Source organism: Tenrec ecaudatus, chromosome 17 (assembly GCF_050624435.1).
Source record: "Tenrec ecaudatus isolate mTenEca1 chromosome 17, mTenEca1.hap1, whole genome shotgun sequence".
In the NCBI taxonomy this organism is placed as follows: domain Eukaryota; kingdom Metazoa; phylum Chordata; class Mammalia; order Afrosoricida; family Tenrecidae; genus Tenrec; species Tenrec ecaudatus.
Genome location: NC_134546.1, coordinates 8341239 through 8364740, shown reverse-complemented (window position 1 = coordinate 8364740; position 23502 = coordinate 8341239). Strand labels below are relative to the sequence as shown.

At 41.7% G+C, this 23502-nt stretch overlaps 1 protein-coding gene across 2 annotated transcripts in view; it reads right to left on the bottom strand.

The window, feature by feature from the left end:
• The window catches only part of COMMD1 (copper metabolism domain containing 1), a 157737-nt gene that overhangs the window by 130947 nt on the left and 3288 nt on the right, over positions 1–23502 (bottom strand). The window contains exon 2 of one of the 2 annotated variants that reach the window (XM_075535886.1): positions 19799–20319. The exons of the other annotated variant lie outside the window; for it this stretch is intronic. Within the exon in view, the coding sequence (XP_075392001.1) occupies positions 19799–20170 (372 nt within the window). The 5' untranslated portion in view covers positions 20171–20319. The remainder of the gene's footprint in view (positions 1–19798; positions 20320–23502) is intronic. 2 annotated transcript variants of the gene reach the window in all.

Sequence of the window (23502 nt, the reverse complement as noted above, 5' to 3'; positions counted from 1 at the left end):
CTTTATCTTCTTGAGCTACCCTTTGAAATTTTCTGTTCAGCTCTTTGATGTCTCCATTTCTTCCATTTGGTTCAGCTACGCTATGATTAAAGCAAGTTTCAGAGTCTCTTCTGACATCCACTTTGCTCCTTTCTTTTCTGTCTATTTAATGAACTTTTGCTTTCTTCGTGTATAATGTTCTTGATGTCATCCCCTAGCTCACAAGGTCTTCTGTCATTAGCATTAAGTGCATCAAATCTATTCTTGAGATGCTCTCAAAACTCGGCTGGGATATGCTCAACGTCCTATTTTGGCTCTCCATGAACTTGTTTTAATTTTCCTCAACTTCAACCTGAATGTGCATATGTACAATTGATGGTCTGTTCCATAGTCAGCCCCTAGCCTGTTATTATCTGCTGATGTAGAGTTTCTCCATTGTCTCTTTCCAGAGATGGAGTCAATTTGATTTCTCTGTATTCCATCTGGAGAAGTCCATGTGTGCAGTCACCTTTTGTATTGCTGGAAAAAGGTATTTGCTATTAACAAGTTTTTGGTCTTACAAAATTCTATTATCTCCAGCAATAATTTCTATCAACAAGACCATATTTTCCAACCACTGCTCTTTCTTCTGTTTCCAACTTTTGCATTCCAATCCCCATTGATTATCAATGCACCTTGACTGCATGTTTGATCGATTTCAGGCTGAAGAGGCTGGTAGCACTCTTCAATTTCTGCATCACTAGCTTTGGTGAGTGGTACATACACCTGAATAGAAGTTGTATTGAATGGGTTTCCTTGTATTCAAATAGAAATTATCCTATCACAGATAGTATTGTATTTCAAGATAGATCTTGAAGTGTTCTTTTTGATGATGAATGATGCAACATCAAAAATGATTGTATCATTCCCAGCATAGTAAACCACATGACTTTCTGAACCAAAATAGCCAATACCAGTTCATTTCAGCTCACTAATGCCTAGAATTCTCTATTTCATTTCACCTTCCATTTCACTTTTAACAACCTCCAATTTTCCTAGGTTCATACTTTATACATTCTTAGTTCCGATTATTAATTGGTGTTTGCAGCTGTTTTGTCTCATTTTGAGTGATAGGCATCAGCAAATGAAGGTTCGGAAGGCTGTACTCCCACAGGCTTTACTTCAAATACTTCACAATGGTGGATTCTACTGTGAGAAGGCAGCAGCACTGCCTCCTTCATCGTTTTGAGTGCCTTCTGACCTGTGAAGCGCATCTTCTGGCACTATCTCTGACAATGTTTTGCTTCTAGTCATTAGATTTTCAGTAACTGGCAATGTTTCAATGCTATCCGTAGGGTTGACAGTGGCTAACTCCTCGGAAGTGGCAGCCTACAGTTTCTTTGTAGTCTGTTCTTAGTATGGAAGCTCTGCTGAAATCTGTTCCCTTCAGGTGACCTTGCTGGTGTTTGAAATACGAGATGCAGCTCTCAGTAGCACAGCCACACACAAGCCACCAAGTATACAACACACTAACAGACAGGGCTAGTAGCCTGATAAAGAAAGAGTGACTAATTTTCAGACAGACAGATCTGGTTTTACGTTAAGTCCTCCACGTACTAGCTTTCTAACTGTATTCAATTCACCTTTCTTGTATGAGCCTATTTCTTTTTCTGTAACATGGCATAACAACGATCTTTTAATATTGCTGAGAATAGTGTAGATCAGCGGTTCTTAACCTGTGGGTTGTGACCCCTTTGGGGGTCGAACAACCTTTTCACGGGAGTCGCCCAATTTATAACAGTAGCAAAATTACAGTGATGAAGTAGCAATGAAAATAATTATATGTACAATTGATGTGTGTATATGTATGGATTGTGATAAGAGTTGTATGAGCTCCTAATAAAATGTAAAAAAAAAATAATTATATGGTTGGGGGCACCACAACATGAGGAACTGTATTAAAGGGTCGCGTCATTAGGAAGGTTGAGAACCACTGCGGTGGATGTTTTAGGTGGAGCTATTCTTCCTAAAATGTAAGCTTCTTGAAACCATGAGTTGTCTTACTCATATTTGCAGTCCCAGTGCCTAGCACCAATAACAATTAGCTGAATGAAGAAATCAACATAGATCTGGTCAGGAGGGCTGCTGTGGAGATGAGAGTCTTCTGTACTTATTTCCCAGGAAGCTTATGTGTGACTCCGTGGCTTGGCACAATGGTACACAGTCTGGCTGCAGGGCTTGCTCTGGTGGAGGCTCTGGCTATAAGCACTCATCAATGCCCCCCACATACACCTTTCCGCATTTTTCATCACTGCATTCCCCTTAGTTTATCTTCTATCTGAATGATTTTTGCTTAGTCCTTTTATTTATTACCTGTATTGTTTTCTTAATGCCACATTCTCTTTTTATTTCCTTACTTTTCAAATAACTTCAACTTAAGCAATAGTAATTTTAAAGACATAAATGTGAGTTAGATTTTCCCTCATAGTTCTTAAATAAGTAGTGGTTTCTGTCTGCAAGTTCACTAATCAAGACAACCTCCAAATCTTAATACTGTACATTCTTTTTTTCCCTAACAGTTTTATGACACTTAATTTACATATCATGTAATTCAATAGTTCAGTCATTCAATCATATCAAGGAGAATTGTACAATCACCTCCACTTCAGTTTTCAGAGCACCCTCCCCCATGGTTAATCACCTTTAAGATGAGTTATGCGGTCACTATTCATTCTAGTGCTCCCTCCCCACTCCCATCTTCATTATTTACTCCCCAAATCCCCTCCCCTCCCCATCACCCAACTCATAACCCTGAAATTATTCTGAGTTTCTGAAACTTGCTCTCTGCCTCACTAAAGTATCTTGACTGCTAGCTGTCTTAAATGCAATTTGCTGCCTTCCACATTACCCGCGTCTAATTACAGCGCATTACATTAGGACTGTATTAAAATGACAACAAAAATACAATTGTAGTCACTTTAAAGAAAAACTACATTGACCCAGAAATCATGGAAAGCACTTCTCTGAATTTTATTCTTCATCATTTCCCTCCGAATGGAAGTTTACCGCCATCTTACCCACTCCTGGGCCACATGCTCGTAACGACCATAAACAGTCTCTCTAGAATGGCTACACATTTGGTTACTGCAACCAAATCTCAAGTTTATCTCAATTGCCGAAAAGAGAAACAAGTGAAGCCCTGCATAAAGTGTAAGTCTCCAAAAGAAATTACAAATCAAAGAATGTATCTTTTCCCTTCCCTCTTCATTTTTAGAGCTATCTCTGCAGTACTGCTAACAACCAACAAAGCCCTTTCCTAGGAAGGGGTACAGTACTTGCTTAGTGTAGCATTCAACTAGTTGATGTGTTAAATGAACATTCATGTTCATAAAATATATTGCTTATGAAGAAAATTGCTTCAAGGTCCTCTCTTATTAGAACTAGACTATGACATCATGAATTTCACAAGTGTGCAATTGGAGAAGACCTGTGTATGTCGGATTTTAAAGAACTTCAAAGAAAACTGAGAATGAGACAAAGGATCAGAGAAAATACTGTACCAGCCATTCTAGTGAATGAGACTACTGAACACCCTCAAAGAAGCTAGAAAGTCGGGAAAGAGAGAAGCGAACCTACGAACTTATGAAATCATCGAGTATGTAACTTCAAACCAGAACACACCTCCTTTGCAAAGGGTGCCAAGGAAATATATAAGTCAGGGCACAAATTCCTATACTACATCTCCTTGAAATGGAAAGTACAGCAAATGAAACAGTCCAAATCTTTGTAAAATTAACCTGTCTGTGAGTCAATGAAAAATAGTTCTCTACTCAATATGGAAGAGACACAGAGAAAGCACAATGGCTCGATTTTAAATACATAAAATAAGTAGAGCCTAGAAACCTTCCAACGCCAATCAACAGTAAACGGATGGGCACCGTGTGGTGTGTTTGTACACTGGTGTGTACTCAACAGCAGAGGGTACCAAGCGTTTTCTAAAAAGGAAGAGCCTTTTCCTATAAAAGAAAACAGAGAAAATAATTTCAGCTTTGCCAGCCACAGGGAGCCCTGGGGATGTAGCAGGTCACATAATAGAATGTTGTGCAAAGTCAGAGGTTCAAAACCTCCAGCTGCTCGCATGAAAAGATGAGACCATCTCCCCCCGCCCCCAAGGGGGATTTCATTCCACCCTGTCTAGGTCACTGAGTCAGAACGGACTCATTGGCAGTTGGATTTGGTTTTGTCAGTCATCTGGTGTCTGTTGGATTACTCAACTCTGCCCTTGTCAAATACATGTTAACATATTCCGGTGGTTCCCTGCCCCGTTAAAAATGAGATCTGTCCCTAAAATTGTCTTTAAATCCAATTAGAATATAAGTAGAAAGAGTCAGGTATGGTTCATTTCTGTCATATTTTACTATATGGTACTTTTCTATGCATAAAAAACATTAAAGACTTCCAAATACACAAAAACATCTTGAGCATAAAAACACAACAATAATTTTTTTAAGGTGTGCACTTTTATTGAACTGGTCAAGTCAGTGTACAGGTAAAGCCCTGGCTCTACATCTTACCAACCCAGGGGACCCAAAGCCTTCATATCCTTCTAAATTTGGGGAGACAAAAAAGGAGGGGGCACCCAGTGGCTGACTATTCAAAAGGAAACTTTAAAAACAGAAAAAAAAAGTATTAAGGTGGTGGAATTATTTTTTTTAAAAAACCCTGGGTTACATAATTTACACAAAAGCAATGCTCTTGTCCCTTGCACCCCCGCGTGGGCCTGGAGGGGAGGGGACGAGGGCTGGACCCCCTTCTCGGGAAATGTGGTGTGGGGCCGGCTTTGGAGAAGGACAAGTCTCCCATCACATGGCATCGCACGGCTTTTGGAATGACTATTTTAAAAAAGAAAAACGTAATCATGTACAATCAGAGTCCTGGCCACACCACAACAATAATATTTTGACATGCTCACTGATCCGAGAGGAGTGTGAGCCAGCCGTGCACTGCAGGAGGTGTAGCCCAAGAACTCTGCAGGGCCCAGGCCAGAAGGCCAGCCCCCAGCAGCGGCAGCAGAGCTAAGCATGTCCAAGGAGCCAGGAGGGAGCGGCTTTACAGGGGTTGGTGGGTGACTTGTGTGGCTCATGAACCAGGGGAGCGCTGTAACGAATGAGCATGGCCGTGTTGCATTAAGTCATATTATGGACACTGAAACTCAAACTTCATATAGTTTTCATTTGTCACAAACATTTTAGCCAAAAATATACAAACAATTCCTAGCTCACTCGTTGAATAAAAACCAGCAAGGGGACAAATTTAGTCCATGGTGTGGTTTGCTGAGTTCTACTCAACAGCAATGAGAATGACTGATCTACAACTACTCGCAAAAAATGACTGTCACAAATACCACATTGTGCAAAAGGAGCCAAACACAAATGAGTAAGTACTGGAAGATTCCATTTGCCTAAAATTCACGAACAGAAAACACTAAGCTAGAAGTTAAGAAAATAGTTCGCATGGGTCCTAGTACCTCGAGGAGAATGTGATGCGGAAGGCTCTGGGTGCCAGGAGTGCCATTTCTTACTCTGAGGTTGGTTCGAAGGTTATGTTCCGTTTGTACAAATGCATTGAGCTACACATTGAGGCTGTGTACTTTTCTATATGTATGCTTGTGAAATGGAGAATTAATTTTACCCAAAGAGAGGTCTGGACTTTCACCCCTGTCCCAGGGAGATAACCTGGGCCCTGGATTGGAGTCTTTGAGGCCACACCAGAAAAGGATGGGTCTTTCTGGTGAGGAGCAGTTTGGGGCTTTGGGCCACACAATACAGATATACCTCTGGGGAGGAAAAGAAGGGGGCTCTTTAACTTCCAACACCTTGTCAATGACTCCACACATAGATAGTGAAGTCGCAGCAAAACCTCCAAACATCAAGGTTCTGAGAGCTTCCCAAATTGATACACTCACTGCCATTGAGTCAATTCTGACTCATAGCAACCAGATAGACCAGAACAACGCTAGCCCTGCGGTTTTCCAACACTGTAACTTTTTACAGGAATATAAAGTCTCATCTTTTTCCCATGGAGCAGCTAGTGGTTTCAAACTGCTGACTTTACAGGTAGCAGCCCACCACATACCTCACTATACCACTTGGACTCCTTCCCCAAATGATAAAATATACTGTGTAATGACTCACATGGAAGGGTCCTGGAAACAGGAGGAGCTTCAAGCTGGAGACCCTCCCAGACCTCACCCTATGCTTCTCTCCCTTTAGCAGGTCCTGATGCCTATCTTTTTGCTATAATACAACTGCAATCCTGGTGGTGCTGTCAGGTAAGTGCTGGACCGCTAACTGCAAGGTGCTTGGTGGGATAAAGATGAGGCTTTCTACCTGTTCCTGGAGAGATTTGCAGTCTCAGAAAAGCCCCTTGTAAGGTCATTATAAGCTGGAATCAACTTGCCAGTGGGTTTGGGTTTTTGGTATTTTAGTCTTAAGGACAGTGCTTTCTGAGTTCAGAGTCATTCTAGCAAATGAGCAAACCTAAGAAGGCAGTAGCAGTCCCTGGATTGGTATCCAACTGGTCAGAAAAGTGAAGGTGGCCTGGGGGACCCCTGAGTTTGTGACTGGTTTCTGAAATGAGAGCAGTCTTGGGCTGTACCCTTAACCTACACATTCTAGACTAACTCTGAATAGGTGGTGGCAGAGCTCATTTCAGCACTGTATCCAAAACCAAATTATATATCTAAGCATCCTTTCTAGAGAATGGGAGAAAGATGAAGCATTCTACTCCCATAAGGAGTTAGAATCTCAGAAACCCACAGACAGTGCTAAACTGCCCTACTGGATTGATGGCTATGGGTCGGCATTGACTTGGTGGCAGTTTGATTTGGTTTTTTCCTAGAGAACTACCTGAAAAAACACAAAGAATCTAAAGATTTGCTGGTTTTCAAAGATAGAGAATCTAATTCCAAAACCAAACTCACTGCCAAGTCAATTCCAACTCAGAGTGACCCTATAGGACAGAGAACTCTCCCTGTGAACTTCTGAGACCAACTTTTTTACAGAAGTAGAAAGTTGCATCTTTCTCCCAGAGAACCTAAGGAAAAGTAAACTAAATGCACGATATATCTGTGAGATCATTAGCATAAAATTCTCAATAAAAAATGAAGTTGCTTTATACTTTCATGTGAAGGGATTTCATATATATTAAGCAAAACTAGATGATAAAAATAATAAATAAGGAGATTCTGTTCTAAGCATCAAGTTCACATAAAATCAATACATTGAATTAATCACCTTGAAATGTATTTATTGCTTACTGCTTTTAAAGAAAGCGTCACTAAGTCTGGAGCGGCACAAAGACAATGGCAGAGGCACATCATCTGAGTGAGGGTGCAGGGCTTGCTGAGCCACACAGCGCTTTTAAAGGACCCGGGAAACCAGAGAAAAACAGCACAAACACACGGCTGGTGGCAGATGGACACATCTTAGTTAACAGTTAGACTCCCAAAGCATAATCAGAGCCATGCTTGGGACACATAAAATATATGCTCTGTCTTCACTCTTTTACATACATGTTGTGTCTTACTATCAGGATAACGGCATCCCTCGAAAGTCAGCGCCAGGAGGAGGGGCGCTAACTGCCTTGTGCTCCCTTGTTTCCAGGTCCAGGGCCGCCACGGCACTCCATAAATGTTCATTTGACTGGATGAACACAGTTTTTAATCAATCAATAAATGAGAAGATTCCTTCTTAAGAACGGTGCATATAATCAGGAAAAACAATATAAGTTTACTAAGTACGTCACAAATGTAGAAATCTGTGTTTACAATAGACCTGTGAGATACAGTCAAAGCTGTACCTCTACAGATGTAGTAGCAGGGAATAACTCCCAGAGATCATCCCACAGTGGCATCTACCAATATTAACAGTTAATCTTACACATCTAGACAGCAGACAAGGGACCTATTGTACTTAAAAGCAGAAGCCACACCAAAATTCCAGTAACTTACTTTTTTTTTTTAACGTTCTAGTTAAAACAAAGGAGCCCTGGTGGCATCCTAGGTTCCATGTTGGGCTGCTAAACCCAAGGTTAGCAGTTCCAAACCACCAGCTGTTCCATGGGAAGAAGAAGAGGCTTTCTGCTCCTATAATGAGTTATAGTCCTGGGCACTTACGGGAAGAGTTCTACTTTATCCTATAGGGCTGCTATGAGTTGGAATCAACTTGAGGGCAGTGAGTGAGGAATGAAACATAAATTTTAATAAAGCTGAAACATAGTGGAAGTTCCATTTCATAAAATTGTAAAGGGAACTTCAAAAAGTAAATGGGCTCAGGGAGAGGGGCATGTGGGATCAGAGCACACGGGGCAAACGATGGGAGAGAGAATGGAGTGCATCCTGGCCCACCAAGCCTTAAGGAAGATATCCCGGCTCAGAAAAGCCAATGCACAGAGTGGATCATATGGCTGGCCCCTCTATAAGACATGATGTCCCTTGCTGGGGGTTGGGGGGTAGGGGTTTGAGGAGCAGAGCAGGGAGGTCACGAAAGAGTGCAAAAGATAGACTTTGGGGCCAGGGCGTGGCACCCCATCGGACTCAACTGGAGGACACTCCTAGAGGTCAACAAATAGACCTGAACTATTTACAGGTGTGCTTTTTATTTTTATAATTTTTACTTTTTAAATTAATTTTTGGTCATTTTTTGTTGTCATCGTTTTGTTTTCTTTTGCTATGTCTTGTTTTTTCTGTGTATATTATTATCTCTGCAGGTCTATCTAGATAAGATTGGCTGGATGAACAGTCTGGAGGAGAAAACAATGGGACTGATGGTTCTGGGGGGACATGGGAAATGGGGTGGTGGGGGAAAGGAGGTGATGTTGACCAACCCAAGGACAAGGGAACAACAGAGATCCAAATTCAGTGGCAAGGAGAGTGTAAGAGGCCTGGTAGGGATTGATCAAGGGCAATGTAACCGAGAGGAATTACTGAAACCCAAATGAAGGCTGAGCATGATAGTAGGACAAGAATAAAGTAAAAAGAAAATAGAGGAAAGAACTAGGAGGCAAAGGGCATTTATAGAGGCCTAAATACAGGCATGTGCATATGTAAATGCATTTATGATGATGGGGAAATAGATCTACGTGCATATATTTAGAGGTTTAGTATAAAGGTAGCAGATGGATATTGGGCCTCCACTCAAGTATTCCCTCAATGCAAGAACACGTTGTTCTATTAAATTGACATTCCATGATGCTCACCTTCCCTACATGACTGATGAAGACAAAAGTGTGCATAAGCAAATGTGGTGAAGAAAGCTGATAGCGTCTGGGGTCTTAAAGGCTTGAAGGTAAACAAACAGCCATCTAGTGCAGAAGCAACAAAGCCCACATGGAAGAAGCACACCAGCCTGTGTGACCATGTGGTATCAACGGGATCAGGTATGGGGCATCACAAAAAATCATATCATTGTGAAAGAGGGGGGAGTGCAGATTGGGGTCCCAATGCCCATCTGTAGGCAACTGGACATCCCCTTACAGAACGGTCACAGGGAGGAGACGAGCCACTCAGGATGCAGTGTAGCAACGATGAAACATACAACTTTCCTCTAGTTCTTAAATGCTTCCCTCCCACCCCCGACTATCATGATCCCAATTCTACCTTACAAATCCAGCTAGACCAGAGCATGTACACTGGTACAGATAGGAACTGAAAACACAAAGAATCTAGGACAGATGATCCCTTCAGGATCAGTGGTGAGAGTGGCGTTACTGGGAGGGTGAAGGGAAGGTGGGGTAGAAAGGGGGAACCGATTATAAGGATCTACATATAACCTCTTCCATGGTGGATGGTCAACAGACAAGAGGTGAAGGGAGACATCTGACAGTATAAGATATGAAAAAATAATAATTTATAAATCATCAAGGGTTCATGAGCGAGGGGGGAGCAGTGAAGGGGGGGGGGAATAAGGCGCTGATACCAAGGGCTCAAGTAGAAAGCAAGTGTTTTGGGAATAATGAGGGCAACAAATGTACAAATGAGCTTGACATACAATGGATATATGTATGGATTTTGATAAGAACTGTACGTGCCCCCAATAAAATGATTTTTTAAAAGAATTTAAGGGAAATAAAACTTAAAACATTATCTATATTCCCACTAACAATCTATACTAATTAAAAAAAAAGTAAATGGGAAAAACCCATAAAGGGACTGTGGTAGTCACCAAATCTAGTGTCAATTTAAGGATTAATAGTGTAGGGGTGGAGTCTAGACTGTCAATCTAGAGTTAGCCAATGAGACTGCTGTGTGGGCCTGGCCTTCTCCTGAGAATTCTGGGAAATCTGGTACTTCCTCCTTGGAGAGGGAAGACACTTCTCTCTCTGCCATTCTCTGTGAGACATTTGCAGAAGACAAGCCACATGGATGCAACCAGACCTCTGAAGATGGAGAAGCCACAGAAAGATCCCTGCCAGTGCTGAGATACTTACAATGCCACTGAACCCAAAGACTTTCTACCCACTGGCTTGTTATCATTCTGTATTTGGCTTCATTGTATGTGTTTCATGAGTTGGAAGAGGGCTTTTAGATTGTTATCGGCCATATGGGCTAATATTAGACTTATGGCCTTGGACTGACTGGGTTGGGATGTTTTCTTAATGTACAATCGCTCTTGTATATAAACCTCTTCCTTATACACATGTGTCTATGAATTTGTTTCTCTAGTCCAACCAGACTAACAGGGATCTTCAGAAAGTAAATGGAAAAAATCCATTATCCTTTAATTCCATTTCTTCACGAAGTTTTTGAAGCCTTTTCATACAGCCATTAGAGGCTTAGTAAATAGTTAATAAATAAGCCAAAGACCCTAACAACCCAGTAGGAAGTGACTCAATGGCACACAACAACAATGAACAACAATAGCAACAACATGCCAGAGTATAAATGTTCTTTAACACGTCATTCTTCAGGAACCCTTTCTAACCAGGTTTTATTTCCAGGCCCAGAATAGTTGCTTTATAAAATTGCAGGAACAAAGCCTGATCTTTACTGCGTGATATGACTAATCTATAGAATGATACCATATCTGAATTAGCTCCCAGTAAAATTATTGTGAAAAACAAAAAGCCACTATCTTTCTTTATTATGGTTTTTCCCTAAACTAAGAAATAAAGGACAGAAAAAACAAAATAACTCACTATCGGTCAATTTCACTTAGTTAAAAACCTGTACCCCTGTCTGGGTAATCTGCACGTGCTGACTTCAGATCTGAGGACCAGCAGTATAAACCAGTGACACCTATCAAACCGTGCACTGCCTCTACTTCAGAGAATAAGGGACGCCATTCATGAGGTATTGTCCAAATCCTCAAGAATGCTCAAGGGAATCTGAACACGCAGCTACACACATTTCTGTGTAACTAGAGAGCTACAGCAAAAGGAATCTAAATGTTTACAGAACCTTACATTGTCCAGAAAAAACTTTTATTTCTAAACTCAAAATATCAACCTCAAATTGAGACTTCTTCTTGGATAAGAAATTCATATTATTGCGTAGCAAACTGTTGTTTTCCAAACTAGAACATTCAAGGGCGTGAACATTTTTAATACAGTGGCTTCCAGCAGCTTTTGTCAGTGTGTTAGCAAGCCAATATTCTACTGCCACCTGCAGTACAAAAAAAGAACTGCTGTTTGGAGTTGTGGCAGAGAAGACAAATGAAGCTGTTAAGTATAACTGAATAAGTGAAGCGTCAATCTCTTCTATTGAGATCTCCTCATGTGAACCTTGTCTACCACTTGTCCGCTGATCATAATGTGGTAGCTTACATGTTGATGTCATGCGAGAAGCCATCCTACTGAGATTTCAAATACCATTAGGGTCAACCATGGTGGGTGGATACGTTTAAGCAGAGCTTCCAAATTTCAAAGAAGGACCTGTCGATCTATGTGTGGCAACAGAATATCATGTTATTAGCTGGTCCAGTTGTGAGGACTTATTGGTTTTCTTTACATTGAGCTATATAACCCATACTAATGCTGTAGCCTTTGACTATCATCAATAAGCTCTTCAAATCCTCAACTTTCAGCACACAAGTCTGTGTCATCTGTACATTGAGAGTTGTTAATGAACCTTTTTCCGATCCCGATACCTTGTACTTTATACAGTCCAGTTTCTCAGATCATGTGCTCAGCATACAGACTGAGTAAGTATGGTGAAAGGATACAACACTGACACACACCCTTCCCAATTTTAAGCCACTTGGCATCCCCTTATTCTTTTCAAACACTGCCTTCTAGTCTAAGCACAATAACAGATGAGTATAATAAAGTGCTCCGGAATTCCCTTTCTGGGAAATGCTGTCCATAGTTTGCATAGTCAAAGCATCTTTCTGGTACTCTCTGCTTTCAGCCAACATATATGACAACAGCGATGATACCCCTTATAACCATGTTCTTTTCTGAATCTGGCTTGAATTTCTATCCATTCTCTGTTGAAGTCCTACTACAACCATTTTTTTAAAAATTATCTTCAGCAAAACTGTACTTGCTTTTACCACTGTGACACTGGGCTCCTTCCTAGGAGACTAGATCAACTAGATCTAGAGTAACTAAATCAACTAGTTACTCAAGAGCAAAAGATCAGATAAAGCGGTAAAACAAGGTCACTGGAAACAGCCAGACCTCAATTAATGAGCAAGTTGACACCTTGTGAAAACCATAACTATGCTATATGTCAGCGAACAATTTATATAGAACTGTCACACAGGAGCCCAATTTGCTGTATAAACTCTCATTTAAAGTGTTTTATAAAAGAAGTCCAATGACATAACTCTGGGCAAAACTGCTGCAAAAGATTCTTTTAAGTTCTGAAAAGCAAAAAGGCACTTTGAGGACTCAGACACACTTGACCCAATCCATAGTATTTCCAATCACCTCAAATGTGAGAGCAATGGCAAAGGAATGCCCACAAGAACTGGCACACTCAAATTGGCAAGGAACAACAGTATGCTGCCAGAATAGCAAATCAACCAGTGTCCAAGGCACTACAGCCAGAATGATCCTTAGCAGCAAGGACAGAGACTTCATCTCATTTTGGACATTAACAGGCGGGACCAGCCTCTGGAGGACATCATGGTTGGTAATTCAGGAAGTCAGTGAGAACGAGGAAGACTGTCCGTGAGGCGGACTGACGCCATGGTTACAACAGACTCAGACTCAGCAACAACTGCCTACGGCGCAGAACCAGCCCATGGGTTGTTCTCTTAGACATCCGGTTATTATGAGTTGGAATTAACTTGAAGGCACTGAACAACTAAAAACCTAAATAAATATTTTTAGACCACGTTGTTTGAAGCTACTTTTATACTCTTGTTAATTTCTTTTTTCCCCAACAGTTTTATTGGCATATAATTCAGTCATACAATATTTCAATCACATCAAAAAGAACTGTACAATCATCACCACAATCAGTTTTAGAACATTTTCTCAATCTTGTACTCATTGTCATTAGCTCCCCATTGCCCCTCAACTCCCCTGCCGTACCCCACAAAGTCCAGTTACTGTTTCTATAGTTTTACCTAGCCTGGATTTCATTTACAAGACAGCATTAAAAAACAAACAACAAAACTAACAAGAAAAATAAGATAAAACATAAAAATCTCAATCGAAGAGAAAGCGGAAAATATTAAAAACTAGAACAAATGTAAATGGATCATAGGGAAGTTCAAATGTCAGGGTGCTAAATATTAACCAAACTGCATCTGCAACAACCCATCAAGTTAATTTATTATTAATATTTGCTGTCCAAAATATATCATGGCCCTTTTATTATGTTCACTCTCATGTATAAACAATGTACTGATTTTTACACTTCTCTCATTTGTAAACAGAGAACAATAGATATTAAGTATCTACAAAGTAAAATTTTCTGCAAAATTACTACTGAAAAAAGTAAAAGAAAAAAACCCTCAATACTAAAAACCGTCCAAGCTTTTTCACATGTAAGAAGTAACTGATAAACTCCACAAGAACACATCTCAATTCAGAAGCTGACAATACCATTCTTTCATTAAAAAAGAAATCATCACTTATGGTCAACTCTAGACATTGTGTAAACTTAACACCAAATGAACTTCTACACCTCTGCTTTTACTACAAAAACTTCCTGCACAATTTTTCCAGGTATTTAGTGAAGAGGACCAAATTTCCATTTTCTCATCATTATGACTTTGTGCTGCTTTTAAAGTGATATACAATATACAATCCAGTATGCAAAATACAGGAAAGATTAAGTAGGATATCGCTTGGTAAAAAATTTAACTTTCTACTTAAACCTTAGCAATACAATGTGTATTCCTTCCAAGATGTATGAAAATGGGCTTTCCCCGGTGTTGGGTGTCCCTCTCACTACCATGGAGTCAATTCTGACTTCTAATGACCTTGGAGGACAGAGTCTAACTGCCCCTGGTGGGTTCCCGAGGCTGGAAATCTCTATGGGAGTAGAAAGCTTCACCTTTCTCTCACAGAGTGAGCTGTCTCAAACTACTGACCTTGTGGTTAGCCACTCAACATATAACCACACCACCACCAAGCTGAGTGTAAATGAACTAAACCCCCAGTATTGAAGAATAGAATAAAAATCAGAACCAAGATGGTTAAATAAAAGTTAGGCATAGTGTGCTCCCTTTTGTGTTTTAAAAGCAGTGTTGAAGCAGAGTTGATTTTCCTTATAAAAAGTTGCTAGGCACCAGCAAGTTGGCTCCAACTCCTAACAACCCAGTCCTGCACACCCTCCCAAGGGTTAGGCTTGAGTGCGTGGCTGCAGCACTGTGTCCGTCCATCTCATCCTGGTCTTCCTCTTTTCCACTCCATTTCCATTTGATCAGGCATGATACACTATTCCAGGGACTGGTCTCTCTTGATAACGTCCAAAGTACACAGGATGAGATCTTGCTATCCTCGCTTCCACGGAGTATTCTGGCTGCACGTTTTTCAAATATGTTTGTTCTCTTGACAGTCCGTGATATTTACAATATTCTCTGCTCAGAATAATTCAAATGCACCAATTCTTCTTCACTCTACCTATTCAATGTCCAACTTTCATAAGTAAATGAGGCAACTGAAAATACCCTGGTTTGGGTCAAGTGCACTCTAGTCCTCAAAGTGACCTTCTTGCTCTTCAACACTCTAAGGAGACCCTGTGCAGCAGACTCGCTCACTGCGGTGCGTTGTTTGACGTGACTGCTGCTCTTGTGAGCGCTGACTGAAGAAGCCCGATGAAGGCATTTGTCATGACGTTTCTCCATTGATCACGATGATACCAGTTGCGAGGATTGTGGTTTTTACATTGAGGTATAATCCAAATTGAAAGCTGCAATTAGCAAGTACTTCAAGTTCTCCTCGCTTTCCACAAGAAAGCGTGTGTCTTCAGCATTATCTCAGGTTGTTAACAAGCCTTTCTCCAATCCCGATGCCACACTCTCCATGTAATCCAGCTTCTCTGATGAGTGCTAGACCAAAGCGCAGATCTGAAGTCGATGTCCATGCACTGCCCATAAACTGGAGTTTGGGGTGCTTAGCAGAGCCAGTTGCTGTAAAATTGGAGGGCTGATTGACTGATGTGTGTGTAAATTGTGTCATATTTTTTAGAATAAACAGCAACAATAATAAAGAATGACAACAACCATAACCTTCTGCCCTTTCATTTTATTATGTGGGCCCCGGTAGGGTTGCTGTGTGTTAGACAGAACCCAGTCAGTGTCCACTTGATGTCAGTGAGTTTGATTTTTTGGACAGACCTTTTCATTCTGGAGACTCATGGTTTTGAGGTCCCGGGAAAGTTGATTACTGAGACCGAAGTTTCTTACCTGTGTATTCCCTGTTCTCTTACCAGCATTCTGATTTATCAGATATTAGACCTTCTGGTTTATGGATTTCATTTTACTTTACTTCCTATTTTCCATCTCTTTATCTCCCTCTCTTATTATAGTTTTGATAAACTGTTTTCAACTTTTAGCTCAGAGACATGTCCTCTTCTCTCTTCACGGCTCTCCAGACTTCTGGTTTATATCCCAAAGCCCTACCACCACTTAATTCAACAGCCATTTGAAGAAATTCAAAATAGTTGAAGAAAAATTAAATGTCAGGACCTGTTTTACAGACAGGTACTCTCCATTCCAAGTCAATTGTTTCTTACTGAGTTCTTAGACTGTCTGATCTGGACCACTATGATCATATAGAGTAATTATTTCTAGTCTAAGGCTATGTGGCTTTTGTCTGAAGCCTCAAAGAAAGAGTGATCATGTTCTGGAAAAATATTTTGGGACAAGTCAGGAAATCAAATGGCAGCTGAGAACTGGTGGAACATGGACTAATGAAAACACACACAAACACACATACTTCACTGCCATCAATCAAGTCCATGCCAACTCATAGTGACCCTTCAGGAGAGAGTAGAACTACCCCTTTGAGTGTCCAAGGCTGCAATGTTTTATAGGAACCATCAAAATAAGAGCTAACTGGCCGGGGGCTGGGGAGGATTCATTTTGGTCTCAAAGGTCAAGTCAAGGAGCTTAAAGTAAGCTGCCAAATCTGCCAAGTTCTTTCCCAAGGAAGTCATTATCGTCATCCTAGTCAGCCTAGTCTTAAAGCGTCACCTTGAGACAACGAGAGAAAACACTAGCTCTGTGTCATTTTAACCTTTTTCCTTTGAGAATTTCACTCGTAACTAGATTCTCATTTTCCTCCCCCCGCCTTTTCCTCATGATTTGCAGTGGGTTACAAACTACTCTAGCCAAAGCAAACCCACTGGCATCAAGTCAAACCCACTGGCTCATGATAACCTTATACAGAGTTTCAAAGGCTGTAAATTTTGATGGAAGCAAACAACCTCATCTTTCCTCCAAGGAACAGTTCATGAGTTTGAACCACCCACCTTGCAGTTCAACATTTATCCGACAGTGTCCTACCACTCGGGCTCCTTGAACTGTTCTAGGCTGCCTATAAAATACTTAAATTACTTAAATTGGTACATGACAGCTCTTATAGGTTGACAGGTTTAACTTGATTGGTGCAACATTAAATGATATACTGTATTAATAATACAAGTAGAATAAAACAATACACATACAAACTTTACAACCTATAAAGAAAAAAACCCAAATTTAAATCCTACGCATGTCTTACTAAGAACACGCACACAGTACCTGAGGAACATTCACACTCAAAATCGGATGAGCCTAAAGAACAACTTAGTGAACTTTCTCCTAGAGGACACGAAGAATTAAAGTCCTGATTTCCAGTGTCTAGATGTTTTTATTTTTATTTTATTGTCTAGATGTTTTTAACCAGCTTGATGGTGAGCCACCGTCTGTCTGTCAGTGGAGATCTGTGTGTTGCTGTGATGCTGAAGAGCAGCGCAGCTTCCAGATTAGGAAGGACTAGGAAGAAAGGCTGGCAATCTATTTAAAAAGAAAATCAGCGCATTCAACTCCTAGGAATCACACGGTCCAATCGCATTGTGCACGCATGGGGTTCCCATGAGTCAGAAGCCTACTGGATGGCAGCCAATAACAATTCCAAACAATAATTTACATATCATATTGTTTCCGAAAATCAAACATTATGACTAGGGGTTTGCAAACTTTTCTATAGAGGGTCAAATAGTAAATATTTTAGACTTGGTAGACCATATGGTCTGTGCAGCAAATATTCAACTCTGCTGTTTATAGCAGCAATGCAGTAAAAGATAATACACAAATATGCATAACTATGCACCCCAAAAAGCCCAACAACTTAATTTATAATAATAAAAGCAGGTCAGATTCATCCCTTTGGCAATGTTTTTCCAAATCCTGGTTCTATTTTTTTCAACTCTCCTCCCTAGAGGAATGGGGTAGGGTTTCTCTCTGTGCTTATCTTTTTATTGGCAATCCCCAACTTTAACCAATAGCCACTCATTCAGTTATTCTACAAATGTGGGATCAAAGGCTTACTTAATGTGAGTGAGAAAAATAATCTTCACAACTGGACCATTAAATAACATCAAGATATATGGAGAAAAGACTGAAATTGTCAAGAATTTCATTTAACTTGGATCCACAGTCAATGTTCACAGAAGCAGTCAAGAAACCACAGACATATTCTCACCATCATTAGGTTGATTATGACCAATAGGGACTCAACAGGGCAGAGCAGACCTGGGTTTCTGAGGCTGAAAAGCAAAAGCAATTTCAAAACAAATAGCATACGCAAAAGGATAACGGATGAAGTTTTAGCACTGACTTGAATCAAAGAGTGATTTAAGACTGTTTAGCCTCTCTGAGCCTTCATTTCCTAATCTTTAAAATTTGTGTCCACCATTTAAGGTGAGGAGCCCTGTCTCTGGTAGTGTTCTGAGTGGAATCCACTAGTCGATCAGTGGGAAAAGAGGTTTTCTGCTTCCATAAACATGTACTGCCTTGAAAACCCAAATGGGCAATTCTACTCTGCCCTATAACGTCACTAGGGTTGAAATCAACGCAATGGCAGTGGGTACCATATAAGGTTACTGCAAGGGGGGGAAACAAATAAAAACATCAAAGTTCACATACAGTTCCTACCATTTGGAAGCCCACATGAATCAGTAGTTATTTCTACAGTCTATCTCATTTTATGAGGAGCCCTGGTGGTGCAATGGTTAAGCACTCATCAGATAAACAAAAGATCAGCCATTTGAACCTACTAGTTGCTCTGTAGGAGAAACATGGAAGTTTCTCTAAAGGTTTACAAGCCCTGAAAGGCTCTGGGGGACAGTTATTCTCTTTCCATAATTTGAACTATAACCTAAATCTGCTTGATGGCAATAGGTATCTATTTTGGCACCAAATTCAATGGTTTTTCATTTGTCTATGTCCAAAGTTACCCAATTCAGCAGCCAATAACCACTAAGGCATGGACGGTTGGAATTGAGATGTGCCGTAAATGGAAAGAGCAGCCGTGGTGCCGTAGAGCTTAAGCACTGGCTGCAAGGTCCGTGGTTTGAAACCACTGGCGGCTCCAAGGGACAAAGATGGGGCTTTCTACTCCTGTAAAGAGTTAAAGTCAAAAAGCAAAACAGAGTTAGTCTCAGAAATTCACTATGGCTGTTGTACTCTGTCCTCCAGGCTATGAATCCGTGTCAACTGATGGCATTGAGTTTGGCTTTGGTTTAGTAAGTGGGAAATACGCACTGGATTTCAAAGATTGTGGGGGTGAGTTAAGACTATAAGAGATCTCATCTTTTCATATTATTTTTTTAAATCATTATGTATTGGATATGTTGGATGAAGCAAACAAAAAACAATAAATGAATTTCAGCCATTTCTTTTTAATGTGTCTGCTAGGGAAAAAATTGAATGCTTTCGCTCTCATTATTCCTTCTGGACTCAGCTGTCTATGCTGGGACGTCAAGGTAGTAAATATGCTCTTTCAATCATACAGTGCATCCCCTGACAGGTGTCCACCCTGGGTCATCCTCCTATCCCTACAGACACTGCTCGCTCTAATGCTGTCACCTGCACGACAGGGCGCCGGACCGTGTGCAAGTTTCAAAAGAACCCCCAACATGTCCAACAGGCCTCTCGGAATCGCTCCCAACAGTGTCCACCCGTGACTGTCTTTGCCCCCACGGGGGCCGCAAGGCTGAGCACAGCGACCCGCCCTGGCAAAGCGAGCGGGGCTGCGGCGTGAGCTCCGGGGTCTGAAGAAACTCAATGTGGAGCCTTGGGAACCAGAGCGAGCGGAGGGAGGAACAGGCTCCCGAGCTACCTGGGAAGGAGTTTGAGGGCGGCAAGGAGGGGGCGGGGCTCCGGGGCAAAGGCGCTACCTTAAGAATGCCCCTCATCTTCGCCAGGAAGGGGCGGAACTCCTCGGGAGGGACGTCCGGGTAGAGCTGGCTCCGCAGCAGCTCCTCCGTGATGCCCGGGTGCCCGTGGAAGGCGTCCTGGGCCAGGCCGCTGAGCAGCGCGCTCAGGGACTTGGACCCCTCAAGCTCGCCCGCCATGGTCTGCGGGGCCCCGCCCACAGACGGCGGCGCGCGTCCCGGCCACGGCGGCCGAGGCGGGTCTAAAAGGTGTGGGCAAACGCGCTCCCCGCGCGGGCGTCTGCAGAAGCCCGGGCTGCAGTCGCCGTCAGCCCTTGTGGCGTAAGGGTTCCCAGTCGGGCTGCTACCCGCCAGCTGTCCGTGGAAGAAAGGCATTCTACACAAGCCCCCGGGGCACAGGAGTCACTGTGAGTCCGAATCCACTCGGGGACAGTGAGTTTGTTTTGTTTCTCCACGAAGTTCCACATTCAATTCAGAAAGATGGCTTTGCTTTCGCTGGTCTCCTCCTTCATGCCACCCAGGTCCTGCCCAAAGGAAAGAACACGCGATGGAGATAAGCGAGAGGAGGTAGCATCCCATAAGGGTGGCAATTCATCTCATTCCAGACTTTCCCACGCCGTTGATTAAATAAGACCTGTCACTCAGGCCCAGATCCAACCCCTGCCCCTTCGCCAATTGTTACCTTGCCACCCTTTGTCCAGATTTATCCCCTGAGAATTTACAAAGTTTGTCTTGTCTTTCCAACCACATCAGTAGCTCTTATCCAAAGCTCCTTTCCGATAACAAAGACTTTGTGACACCTCTTTTTACTCTTTTGAAACAAAATTACCAACCTCCATACAAGGGGTCGTCAAAAAAGCTCATGGAAAAATGGAGTTGAAAGATATATATATATATATATATATATATATATATATATATATTTGGGGGGGATAGAAAGGGGAAACCAATTACAAGGATCTAGATATAACCACCTCCCTGGGGGATGGACAACAGAAAAGTGGGTGAAGGGAGATGTCGGGCAGTGTAAGATATAAAATAATAATTTATAAATTATCAAGAGTTCATGAGGGAGGGGGGGAAAAATAAAAATGAGCTGATTCCAAGAGCCCAAGCGGAAAGCAAATGTTTTGAGAATGATGAAGGCGACGAATGTATAGGTGTGCTTTACACAATTGACGTATGTATGGATTATGAACTGTATGAACCCCCAATAAAATGATTTAAATATATATGTAAATTTTATTTGCCACCATTAAGTTCCATCAAATCCAGGACACTTCTGTAAAAGATACCAGTCGTTTAGACCACTGAGCGTTCTGGAAACTTAACTATGTCAATGAAAGTCTGTTATATTATTAATTGAAGAAAAGTGGGTGCCCTTTAAAGATTTTTTAAATTAGGAAACAAAAAGATATTAGAGACAACAGTTGTACGAGCCCCCAATAAAATGATTAATTTTTTAATTGCAAAATAATAATAATTTATAAATTATCAAGGACTCATGAGGGAGGGAGGGAGGGGAAAAATGAGGAGCTGATGCCAAGGGCTCAAGTAGAAAACATGATTTGAAAATGATGATGTCAACAATGTACAGATGTGCTTGACCATGTATGTATGTATTGTGATAAGAGCTATATGAACCTCCAATAAAATGATTTTTTTAAAAATATATTAGAAGGAACTAGTTCAGGACTGTAAGATAAATGTCTAATGATTGCCCATTGAAACGATCACAGAATTGCCCTTTTGATCAGAAGAATGGGCAGGAGCACCTTCATGGTAGCAAAGGACTCAGGTGAAGCTTTCCAAGGGGTTTTTCTGCTAAGGCTTTGTCTACCCTCCACAAAACACGATCATAATCAACAAGTGCCATTGTTCTTAGGTCATCAGAAAGTCAGCGGGCAAAATGACTTGAGCATCCCCCCAAAATTGTTGCCATGAATTTTGTTGGCTGGTTTGAGGAGACCACCTCCATCTCTTGGTAGCCATTGCTTTGATTGTTTTCTTTTCAGGGTGCACTGGTAAAGCAATGTTACCTTCCTGGGGGAATTCTTCCAAGAAATGCTTCAGGTCTTCGACTCCCTTACGGAGTTATGATTTCGGAAACCCACGGTGGCAGTTCGACCTTGTCCTGTGGGGCCACCGTGAGTTGGAACTGACTCGATGGAAGTGAGTTTGGTTTCTTGAGTTTGAAGTAGGTCCCTGAACCCCCTCATTTGCCACGGGCCCTCACTAAGAACGCCTTCTCAGTACTCCTGTTATTTCCACTTAATCTTCGAAATAGCTTATTCTTTTAGACACAAGGAAAAATGTATCACTCCTATTATTTAGTTATCACTCAACCGTGTAACACCTAGATAAATCACACCTGCCCATCAGACAATTTCCACCAGGGTAGCCAAGTAAAAAAAATTCATGCCTGTACCACCAGAGGCCGCTATTTGACAATGCAACCGTTAAATATGCTGGGAAGAAGCCACATTTTTAGAATGCCTTTCAAACAAAAGGATCAAAGTACAAAGCTTTATTTATAAAAATTTCAAAGCAGCCACTGTTTCGAAATCGGGGCACAAGCCTATGAAGAGAATGGTTTTAAGGCTCCCCAACTAGAAAAGACCCTGAAGTCCTGATTCAGGAGGAAAAGATAGCGCCACCCCACCGGCTCTCCTTGCAAAGAAATTTCCTTTCATTGTGGCCAACAGGTTTCCGTCCTAAGTACTATTTGTTATGTGAGGTTTTCCGTTTCTGAAAAAGACAACATTCTAAAACGGGAACCAGGATAATGTATACAGAGGCCCCAGTTTTTGCCAAGTTTTGCATGAAGCTCTTTCCGCCCCCTAGCTCTGCTCTCATCTTTTCGGCTCTGCCTTTAGTGCTAGTAGTCACTGTACTCAACCAGCTACCATGGAGCGCCAACAGTTATCCCAACATCCTGCACCTTGCTTCATCTCTACCCCCACTCACTCACTGCCTTCTTGTTTGGAAAACACTGTGAGGTAGCCGAGACAGGGACAAAGGGTTGACCCTCCCATGACTGCACAGAGGTTGGGAAGAAAAGTCAGGAGAGCATTAACCACCCATAAAGGCTTTAACTGGGCATGCTCCAATTCAGGTCCCGCCAAGCCAGATGGGCATTACACCTGGGCAGCCCAGACTAGATCCAAGCTCATGACCCCACCCAGGTGGGCTTCATTCAGCCAATGGGGTTGGCCAATATCCTCCACCATGCCTCCCCAGCTGGAGGTTTAAAATACCCTAGAATTGGCCTCTTTGGTCTTACCCCACATCTGTGCTCCCGCTGCCACTCACTTTCTGGGCTCGGGTCACTGTGTGTGTGTACAAAGTTGCCTGTAACCATTTGTGAGCCCCAGCACAGAGTCTGCAGTTCCCTGAAATAGCTTGTACTCCTTTGAGACTTAAAACCTGAAACTTCTCTTGTCCTTTATTAAAACCCACTTGGATTACAAACCAGGCCTCGGCATGAATTCTTTCTTGTGCAAAACCAAGAACCGAAGTATTATCCACCCGGAAAAAAAAATCTAACAATACCAGGTGTGCTGAATCAGTAGCTTAACATATCATTAAAGATCATCTAGTAACTAGTTCAACCTTTCCATTTTATACGTGAAAAATATGAGCCCTAGAAACTTGACTTGTTCAAGATCACAGCTAATAAGTAGCAGAGCTGGAAAACAAATCCAGAA